This window comes from Symphodus melops, assembly GCF_947650265.1.
Source record: "Symphodus melops genome assembly, chromosome: 4".
Classification (NCBI taxonomy): domain Eukaryota; kingdom Metazoa; phylum Chordata; class Actinopteri; order Labriformes; family Labridae; genus Symphodus; species Symphodus melops.
Window position 1 is genome coordinate 18,234,238 of NC_136694.1, and position 11,410 is coordinate 18,245,647.

The window sequence follows — 11,410 nt, forward strand, 5'->3', positions numbered from 1 at the left end:
AATAAAACAATGTTAAAAGGAAAGCATGTAAGCAACAAGGTCTATATTTTACATAAGAACTCAATTGTTTCTATGATATTGCAGCAAGGATTTCATTGCTTTTTGGTTTGTACATAAAAGTGAATGCAGATAACAGTAGTATACTCCTGACAATACCTAGAAAAGTAATTGAAAAATACAAAGATCATAGACCAATAACTAATAACAAACCTGCCAGTATTCAATGTCTGTCACTTAGATCTCTGTGCCAGAGACACATTTTTTTTTTCTCCCAGCAGGGGCGGAGCACACTCTTCCAGTCCTCTCCAACAAGCTCACATCTTGTAAAGGGTTAAATGAAAACATGTGCTACACTGCTCTTATGTTGTCTGTCTGGTCTTAAAGTAGGGCCTCTTCCTGCTATGTATCTTTTTCTCAAACATGAGCAACATCAGAATCTTTGATTTTTGCTTACATTTATCATCCATCTCTGCAAACCATTGCACTCTAAAAACAGTTTAATCCCTTTTCCCTCTTTTCCCTCTTTTCGTCTTTTTTTTTTTTTTTTTTTTAACGAAGGCACACCTTAATAAAATGGTAATAGGATTGCTGATTTGGTACCTAAGCACATGGAAATATTCTGTGAAAAAAAATATAGGCCTTCTGCTCTGAACAAAAGCAGCACTTAGTGTTCCATTTGGATGTCCTATTTCAACTATATTATACTTCAACTTATATAATTATATACTGACTATTTTATATATATATATATATATATATATATATATATATATATATATATATATATATATATGTATATACTAGGCCACTGGGAGTCTTTGGCTTGCTACTGTTGTCAGTTTGAATTCAAACATTTCCTATCAAATGTGTATTAGCTTTCAGAAAATTCCTACTTTACAATAATATTATATTTAGTTCCAACCCGAGAGTCTAGTACCCCCTCGAGTGTCTACACTGATGTGTAAAGAAAACTAGGAGCCTTTTTGCGAAAGAAGCCTTTCAGCCTCTGACAGACCAAATAGCTAATCACAGTTTAGGATTTTTGGGGTGGCATCAGGGGTGGCCAATCAGATTTCAAGTTGGTGCCATGCCACCTCTAGCCACCCCTTTAGACATACCTCTGCCTTTTGGACATACATACTTTTTTTCCTAAAGGATGCAGGATCTCTATAAGTAATCAACAAGCAGGTCTGTCAGCCCTTGTTATATTGTTGTTGAAAATATGTGTTATGTGACCTGGCTTTGTGCCCTATACATGTAGACAGTAAGTTGTTTCTACATATTCTATCCATTGTGTCTGACGTCCAATAACAATAGGCTTTGTTCATCAAAAAAAGGGAAGGAAAAAACACAAGATGACTGCATTGTATTAAAGCTGAGCTCAAGATCTGTCTTTAGAAATTAATGGGGCCAAGTTTGTGATTGTTGATGATTGGAATGTGCAGGACTGAACTCTACCATGAGTCGATGCAAACAAACATAAAGAAACATCTTCTACTGCTGAAGAGGAAATACTTTTTTCTTTCTGTGTCCTCAAGCACCTGTGGCGAGCATAAACCAGGAAATGTCTTCAGTCTTTTACACCAGTAAGGTTTTAATTTAATGTGAATCTAGATGATGAACTTATTATGACATAGCTTTAGTTATCTCTTCAGCTTAAACGAGGTGTTAAACACATGTGAACTGAACCAGGATGAACTTAAACACCATAAGTCATTACTTAGGGCAGACAACCGTATAAGTATTTTGAGGTTATTACTTCTTGAGCAATAACATCAAAGCCCTTTTTATTGCAGGTGTTGAAAGATAAAAACTACTTATACCAAATGTATAAAAACAACACATCTATAAGAAATATAATGAAAGGTTAAAAATCAAAAACCAACGGTCTTACTTGCAGTGAAAGAAACTTATTCTCAGCTGACCAAGACATCAAAGTAAGGGGCCCAGGTGGACTCTGCATAGACCCCGACCAACGGATTCAACCCCTGCCTTGTAGATCCCCTATGTCTGGGTCATGAGCAGATCTGAGGAGGGATCAGAAGATCAGAGGACCAAGCCTTTTACATTCAAACCATGAACTCTTCACAGGAATGTCACAGGAATTTTCATGCTGAAGATCACTTCTTAGGTCAATCACCTGTAGATAAAAAGGCTAGTCTGAATAACTTTAGACCATATGAATGAATCTCCCTTTGTGCCTTTCATCAGCCATTCAAATATGCATTTATAGCCAGAAGTAATTGAAAGAAAGTTGACTTTTTTATGGTGATTCTTTTTTTTTTTGCTCTAGAGGCTTTTATTGGTGTTATGTATGTAAAGCATTCAGATGCCCCATGTGGCTGACATTCATTCATATGGCCCTGATACATTTTATTTTTTCCAAAGATAAACATGTGGGAAGTATGTTTTTTGCTTGCCCAAATCATATAAACTATTTACAAGTGAGACAAAATAACAAAATGTAGAGAATTATGCAGAATAAAACAACATCCCTTGTTTACTTAGTAACATCTTATATCAGCCAAAGATACTACTGATCAATACAAACACACACACACACACACACACACACACACACACACACACACACACACACGCACACATATACACGCACACACACACACACTCACACTCACACACACACACTGGAAATGCCAAGTCAACAGCTGTGGGCCCTTTTGAAGTATCCATGACTGCAATCTTTCTTACTTGATATAGTTTACAGACTTAAGGTTTACATGCGAGATTTGTTGACTGTCAAATGACATAAAATAACACAAATCCATCAACCAGATTCACTCATAATAATGTAAATGCATTAAAAAAAACAAATATTCTTAAAATGACAGTAATTCCACCCAAGTAGTCGATGGAAAACATGTCTCCTGAAAGTAACTTGAACCATGACACCCCAGGGCACAAGGGGCAGCAAGAACCATTCAATTAAAAGCAGATGGCCATGCGCACACACACACACACACACACACACACACACACGCACACACACACACACACAAACACACAGACACACGCACAAACACTCAAACACATGCACACAAACACTCAAACACATGCACACAAACACACACACACATGCACACAAACACACACACACACACACACACACACAGATGTTCATCATTACACCATGTTAAGCTTCTCATCCTCTCTTTTCTTAGACTGATTCAATTCTTGGTTCTTGGTTCAATTCTATGCTTAGATGCTGATTTGAATTATGAGTCTGAGCAATACTATGTTGTCAACTTGGCAATTTGTAAGATTTGACCAGGTCTATTTCTGTTGTGATACATTGAAGGAAAAGAAGGAAATGCTGAATATAAAGGATGTCCTGTTGATCAAGTGGTCTCCAATGATCTCCAGAATGAACAATTCCTAAAGAGATTGGAGTGTGATACTGGCAAAGCTATAAGCAGCTTCCCTCATTAAGTTATCCACAAAAAATGAATGATTCATTACAAAATGAGGTAAATAACGATCAGCAAAAAAAGTTATGAATTCTGGTGAATGTGCGTGAGTGTGAAGGCATTTATTTGGTGTGAGGTGTTAATGAGTACACTGACAGAAAGAACTAAGTCAACAACTGTGCATGTGTCGATATGGCTGAGGGAGAGAGAGCAAGAGTGGCGCAGGAAGATGACAGGGTTTTATATTCTGGGTGGATCAATGGCCTCAGGCCTCGATCTAGCAGGATATGATGACAACTTCTCGGCACCTCAAAGAAAGGATGTGCACATGAGCACATGAGGCGCCACATACACACACACCCTAAGGAGGGGCCACCACAGGCACAAGAACAAATAATTTATTGGAGTCTGTGTTTATATTTACAACTTTTAAGTGCTACGGAAGGACCGAAAACCTTACATGACAGGTCTCTATTGTTGTTTAATTCAAGATGATGATGGAGCTAGAATAAATTGTTTTTTGAGTAATTTGCTGAGGATTGGTAAGGTAGAGATGGGATGTAGTTGTCAATAACTGTTGCCTCAAGGTATAGGGTTCGGAATGGAGGATGAATATGTCTGTCAACAGTGGAGAAGAAGACTTTACTATTGTTGATATTTCATTAATGATTTGAAGAGAGATGCGACTGTCAGGCCTGTTGAAGTTCTTTGTTGTATGCATTCAATGTGTTCTTGGAGATGTCATTGTAAGCTGAAACTTTGATTATCTTCACCGTAAGCCTGGCAACTTTACCTCTCAAGCTGCTGAGCAATCACTCCATGTCTCCAACACAGGCATCTTTACAGGTCTTATGATTGTTTTATTCTGTTATTGTCAAATACAGTATTTGTGCTCGTTGTAGTTCTCCTATGTTGTACAGAAGAAGCAGACATTTTACTTTGTTGTCCTTGCTGTGGATTACAGTCCATGTTATTGGGACAATCCACTGTGCAATATTAGTGCATTAAAGTATAAATCCATATTCCAAAAATGGTTGATATAATTATATTACAATAATCAGGCGTATCTCCTCCTCTTTTTTCTGTGCTCTCTTAAATTGACAAACGTGGGTTTCACAGCAATAATGCAGGGCAACGAGAGTCAGGGCTGTCATGGTTTGTTTGTTTTTTTACTGTTGTTTCAAAATTTGCACATTTTGGGTCATTGCTATAGCTAATGTTTGTGAGCCCTCAAGGGCCCCTTACTGGTTTAGTTCTCCAGCAGTTGGCTGTCTTGTCTGTTGACAAGCAGCGCCTCTTCAGCTTCTTGTCTGTTGAGCTGACCTGCTATCTCAGGGAGAAAACCCATCCTTCTTACCTTCATGTACCTTGTCACACAAGACATAATGTTCAGAGGATTTTGTACACAGATGACTGTCAATTTCAACATTTTCTGTTTGGCTCCAAAAGCCATGGTGTGTGGCTCTTCAGCGTTCTGTCCTTGGCGGCATGTATTTTGTTAAGTGTTGGAGAAGCAAGAAGGCCCTCATGTGGCTGGAATGGTCTCTCTTACATTAGTGTGGTTTCAAAGACCTCATGCAAAGTCGTTAGGCAAATTTTTCAACACCAGCAATATATGTGCAAAGTTTCAAGGGCCTTCTGCACTAATATTGAATTTGAAGCTGAAAACTATGCTGCTGGAACATGTGATGACAGCCAAACCACATAAATGAATAGAAATAATTAAATAAAAAATCAATAAAAAGTACAATAAGTAGAGTTAATATTTATTCACAGCCATTGCCAAAGATAGTATAAAATCGACAAACCCAGAACAATTCAAAGCTTTAAGCCAATGCTCTCCAAATTTTCTCAAACACTTTACTGTAGGCCTGACTATTTTGCATTTCAGTACTGAAGCGCAGAATGAGATCAATCCCTGAACCTTTAGACTTGATACCACTGTGTCCACCTGCCTTGGTCAAGGGAAAGAATAGTGTGACAGTGTGTAATCCCCCCAAACATTCTGTCCTATTGATTTGAGTGTATTCAATTGCTTTAAAAAGCCACATTGCTTCTATAAAATTGGTGTACTCTTTACAGGCCTATAACAAAACAAAAAAACAGCCATATTAGAGTCCTTTGGGAAATTAACTCAAATAAAGGCTTATAGAAAATGTGTGAAAGACGTCCTTCAAAACCATCAGTTCATTTGTGAGTTTGTCTTGTTACAGATATCATCTGCCTCTGTCGAGTGTCTTGGGCCTTGTGCTTTAAATATTAAGTGTTAAGAACTGTTGGACCTTCATGTGCCTCGACAAATGTTAGAAAACAATTCAACAAGTCCATTGGTTTAGACAAATGTAATTTACGCATTTATATAGTTGTAAAGCAAGATGCTTTTGTAGCTCTATTTCAGTTAAAAGCACTGATTAAATTTGTTCCAATTGTTATAGAAACCTTAACCTTAAAATGAAGAATAGCGTATTGAGTTAGTACTCCATTAAAACATCCCTGTGATACCATCAGGGACAGGCGTACTTTTGTTAGCATTTTAAAATGATGGTTTACTTGGGTGGAAAGAACTGACTCTCATTATAAATTTACAACAAAAAAGTTACAAAATCCTGAGCCATTTAATGGGATATCAAAGAACTTATTAAAACTTAGTTGAAAGTATGAATGAATTGTAAAGCTTCAAAAACACTTTGAGAAAGTGTGAAAATAAACCTTGAACATTCTGCTCATTTTCACAGGATGAAAGCAGTTTGTGTTCATGAGGTTTCAGGGTATTGGAGTGCACCTCTGACCTCTTAGCACAAGGTAAAAATAAAAAAATGAATGTGCTTTCATTAAACAGTTGCTGAAAACACAGCAAGAAGAACATGGAGGAAATGCTTCACTTTCCCAAGGGTTATGGCATAAGGATGTTGCTAAGAAAGCAAATTTCACTCAGGGAAGCTGATTAATCTCTAGTGTTTCATTAGCAAGCAGCTCGAGCCCCCAGGCTCACAACTTAGAGCAGCTTTTTAGCTTTCTCTGTGCCTGACAGCGATATGTAATCAGATCAAAACACAAAATGCCTTTGCTGTCAGTTTTCTTTGAAAGAGGTAGGCTTCCCTTTGATTAGCTCAGAAAGGAGTGTGTTGATCTGAGTGAGAGATCAGACAGTTGATTGCGCTTGAGTATAACATGGGCAGAATGCCGGAGGACAGAATCATGCTCAGCTGAGTAAACTGAATAAGGAGGAATGCCTTAAGACTTTATATCAAATGTTAAACTTCTTCAGAGACAGTAGCGTTGAGAAAATATCTGGAATGAACAATCCCATGGAGGAGAATGGAGACATGGAGCTTGTGGGAATGGGACTTCGTGTTGATGTGTCTCCTGTACAAACAGCTTTTTACATCATCCTGGTAATAATGGGCATTCTGGGTAATGCTACAGTGGTTGCAGTTATTGGCAAGAGCGTATTTATGGACCACGGTGGTGGACGTAACTCAGACATCATCATCATAAACATGGCACTGTCAAACCTGTTGGTTTCTGTGATGAGGAACTCATTGCTAGTCATCTCAGACATAGGACTCGAGGTATGTAGTTTTTAATATTGAATGTTTGTTGTACTTTTGTCAGTATGAAAGTAATGTTGACTAGATTTTTGACTGAGAAGGTTTGGCTGGTGAAATAGACTCCTTTATATCTTCAGTAAATAGCTAAGTCCAGAACATAATTCAAGTCCTAAATTGGTGATATGCATTGGTCTGTCTTTACAGCTGTACTCATCCAAAGAGTGGTGTCAGTTCCTCATGGGTGCCTGGGTGTGGCTGCGATCAGTCAATGTGTGGTCAACGCTCTTTCTCAGTGCTTTCCATCTCCAGACATTGAGGCGTATTGCTCCCTCAATAGGGACCCTCCATGGGTCCCGGGGCCCTCCTAAGATCCTGCTCCTGAGTTTGGGCCTCATCTGGCTTCTGAACCTGTTTTACTCTATTCCTGCTTGTGTTTTTTCCACTAATGGCAACGAGAACAGCACAGAGGTGAGAACCTTTTAAAAAGAGGTTGCATTAGCTTTAATTGTATTGAGAATGTTACACAAGTGTTGAGAGGTAATTTAGTACAGACTATAAAATAATAATGTAAATGTACAACTTTCTGATGTGATGCTAAATAACAACAAGCATCGTGAATTCCCTTTTGAATATCTCATTTCACACATAATGTATAAGGAAAACAACACGTTTAAAAGTAATTTTTAAAAGTTATACAGCGTGCGCCCTGAAAGTTGGCAATAAACTATGATATTGATCGTATACAATGAGTTCAAGATGTAAAAATATAGTTTTATTGTTGTGTAGAAAACTAGGTATTTTACACCATCAATTGTTCCCTCAACTGGCAAAGTAGAATCATGAATTCATGCAGTACCCAGGTGTATTGTTCTTCATTTTCTGTAAGAGGTCTGAAGTTTTTACTTCTTTAAACAGATTAAAAATCAAGATAGTTAAAACTACAAAAAAAGTTTATTTTTGAGTTAAAAAAATGATCTTAGTATAGCCATACTCTGACATGTTTGGGCCACCTCTCCCTAATCTCCTCATGTATTCTTGTTCTCTGAACTAGACCCTGATGCTAGTAAGTAGCACAACACGCCCTCTGCTGGGCTGTGTATGGAACTTTCCCTCTACCTACAGCGGCCTGGCCTATGCCACGACATCTTTGGTGATCCATGAAACAATTCCCATTATCCTAATGGCCTTCACCAACCTTGGCTCCCTTTACACACTCCATTCTCATGGGAGGATGAGGAGTTCAATGAAAGGTGCTCCTGCCTTTAAACGGGTGCCAGCTGAGAGACGAGCTGCCAAGGTGAGGAGAAAATGATCTAACAAGTGTATCTTTTAAATAAGAGGTGGATTGATAAATCATCATGTTTGATTTACAGTGGACTTGAGGATTTATGTAGCCTATGGAACAGATGAACAAAGCAGTTTCACAAAATCTCAGTTTCGGATCTGAGATCACCTCTCTAATTCTTTGCATTGTGTGTGCCTTCTCCAGGTGATTCTTGCTCTCATCATGCTCTTTATTGCATCCTGGGGAACCAGCATTATCTCTGTCAATTATTTCAACTACAGCCGCGGCTCCTCAGCTGAGTTTCTTCTGGTCGTTGCTCGATTTGCCAACATTATTTTCATCGCCATGTCCCCTCTTGTTCTGGCAGTTGGCCATCGTCGTCTACGGTCTTTCATCAAGTCCGTCCTCATCCATTGACTGAGTACTTCGGTGACATTACACTCTGTTGGTGCAGCTCATTTCATGTTTAATTGATTTTGTATATGAACCAATTATTTCAATTATTAATGTAGATGATGCTGAAAGATATCATTTTGTCTTGATAGACTCAAACTATTGTATTGTTACCAAAATTCTAGATTTTGTTTAAACATTTTTGTTTTCTTTTTTTTATTGTTTCTTTTTTGTTTTGTTTTTTTTTTTGCTAAAAAATGATTGGACTTGGTCTGAACCATTTTAAAGTTTCAGTTTGGATTCACACCTTTCTGAGAAAATGTACATGACATTGACCATTACAAATTAACTTGACTGTATAGAGATCATTTGAATATGTTTCACCCAATAGAAAAAGAAGAAGTAGAATCATTATCTTTTGCAGTCACAATGGCTGATTTGTGCAAGAATATCTTCAATAAGAATATTATACTTAACAGTTCAGAAGAAACAGAGATCACATAACCACTAGATTAATATTTATAATGCATCTTTACACATTAAAAGTATAAATATTAGTATGTGTATGTTAGTCTGGTATCATAGCACTCACTTCATGGATTTAACCTTTTCCTCCACTTTTATGACGTTTTGCTCCTTTTGAACAATAAAAATGGTTTGGTTTCCTTTAGTCTTTGAGGATTTCCCCCCCTTACCAGAGTCCTCACTGTGACAATTAAGAACTTTAGACCAGCCCAGTATCATACTCATAATCCTCCTCCTTAGCTTGCTGTGTCCGAGGGCCACTACCATGGGACTGAATCCTACGAATAGCGATGCAGAGAAGTGGGCTACAGTCAGCAGCCCTTCAGCGTGGTGTCCCCCATCATGATTGTAGTAAGTCACTGCAGCAACCTGCAGCACCCAGCAGACAACAAAGAGCGATACTAGAGACATGATGACATGAGCTGCTTTGCGTTCAGTGGACACATGTTTCTCCAGCTCACCATGTGTTCCCCCTGCCTCTCCACCAGCAGTTACAGTTCGGATGTGTTTTGCGAGAGCATGAAGTGTAGCCATGTTGGTGCCCACCATGAGCACCAGTGGCAACACTTCATTAAAAGCCAGCGAGGTGGAGGCAAACGCTGAGCCCTGTTGGATGGTGGGAAACTCCCACACACAGCCCAGCAACGGTCTGGTGGTGCAACTGATCACCATCAGCTCCACAGTGGCGTTGCCATGAACGTGTGTGCTGTATACCAGAGCTGGAATTGAGAAGGCCAGGTTTGCACCCCACACCAGTGCTAGAATGATCCATACCTGCCTCCTCTCCCTCTGCAGTACCAAAGGTCCAAAGGCCACCTTCTGTCGCCTCAGGGTGGTGCAATGGAAGACGCTTAGAGCCAGAGTCACCCAGCAGCCCACAGCTCGCCACCATACCCACAGCAGCATGAAGACACGGCACCAGCCCGGGGACAGGGACACATTAAGGCCCAGGTCAGACACAAAGATGGGCACAGTGCGGAAAAGTGAGGTTAGCAGGTTGGCCAGAGAGAGATGCACCAAAATAGTGTCAGAGGGAGGAAGTCTCCGAGATGGACTTTCAACAGCTGACTGAAACACCTGAGATATTAAGCAAAACAAACTTAGAACATTTGATGAAACATTCAGTAAAACTAATAAAAATACATACATACATACATACATACATACATACATACATACATACATACATACATACATACATACATACATACATACATACATACATACATACATTCAATCTTACCACATGAATAACCAGGATGTTTCCCAGGATGCCTGAAAATACCAAAATCCCAAACAAAAAAGCTTCTACAGTGAGGTCTTCTGACATTGCATCATTTGCTGCATGGCCACATAGTTTGCTTTATTGTTCTGACCAGCATGTGTGCTGGATAAGACATCAACCTTCCACTATTGCTGCTGATGGCCTTCAGGATATTTTATATGGGCACGCACAATATTTGTCACACAGAATGATTCATCTTTGCTGACCAGGCTCATAGTCAATTTAATCCAATATGTTCATGCCTAAATGCAGAGGCAAGCATTTCCTTTTTTTCTTTCCACAACACCCAACAATTTAAAACACAATGCTGTCAGCTAACATGGCCAATTACATTAACAGGTGTTTGTCAATGTTAATTGGTGTGTTCTTTTCTGCATGTTCCTATTGCAACATTCACAATAAGATATAACTCTGCTTATCTGAAGGTCATGTCGAAAAGCACAAACCATCTGCTTATTTGGTTTTTCAAAAGCTGAACTAAAGATCCGACTATTAGAGATAAGCAATTGTTAACTGCTGATTACACAGATTTAACCAATTATCTTCTGAGATCTCAAAGGGACAGAAGGAGTGTATAACTTAGCTCACTGATTCAGCATGTTTCCTCTTCTTTGTCAGCAATGCATCATCTCTCCCTTGGTACTAATTGTTTACTGAGTTGGCAAGTTATTCTCTTGGGACATGGATGTTATTGCGTTGAATAATCTAACATATTGTTCAACTAAATGTGCTGAGAGAACTATATGATGCATTTTGATTGTATTTTTAAACCTTTTGTGAGATTTTAAGCCATTTAACAACAATGGGGAACAGACAAAGTCAATAAAGGGTTTAGCAAAATAAACCAATAACTGAGGTAAATGTGGAGTCAGATTTTACATTCAACAACACTGTAATAAAACAAGCTTTAGCAAATAACAAACAGGACAACTTTCTGTCTTGC

The 11,410-nt window shown here is 38.7% G+C and overlaps 2 protein-coding genes across 2 annotated transcripts; one reads left to right on the forward strand and one right to left on the reverse strand.

Annotated features, from left to right (window-relative positions):
* Window positions 1-6,724: 6,724 nt before the first annotated feature.
* LOC306823043 (olfactory receptor class A-like protein 4) lies at window positions 6,725-8,681 on the forward strand (the record flags this gene model as incomplete). The annotated part of the gene is made up of 4 exons (XM_079342408.1): window positions 6,725-7,000; window positions 7,184-7,447; window positions 8,031-8,276; window positions 8,469-8,681. The coding sequence occupies 4 exons, from the start codon at window positions 6,725-6,727 to the stop codon at window positions 8,679-8,681; spliced, it is 999 nt and encodes a 332-aa protein (XP_079198534.1).
* A 564-nt stretch (window positions 8,682-9,245) lies between these two features.
* On the reverse strand, window positions 9,246-11,238 carry ora4 (olfactory receptor class A related 4; the record flags this gene model as incomplete). Its single annotated transcript, XM_079342409.1, has 2 exons — window positions 10,426-11,238; window positions 9,246-10,259 (listed from the first exon to the last, which is right to left on the reverse strand). Exons 1-2 carry the CDS (start codon window positions 10,510-10,512, stop codon window positions 9,246-9,248), a joined length of 1,101 nt encoding a protein of 366 aa, XP_079198535.1. The 5' UTR covers window positions 10,513-11,238.
* Between the last annotated feature and the right edge of the window lie 172 nt (window positions 11,239-11,410).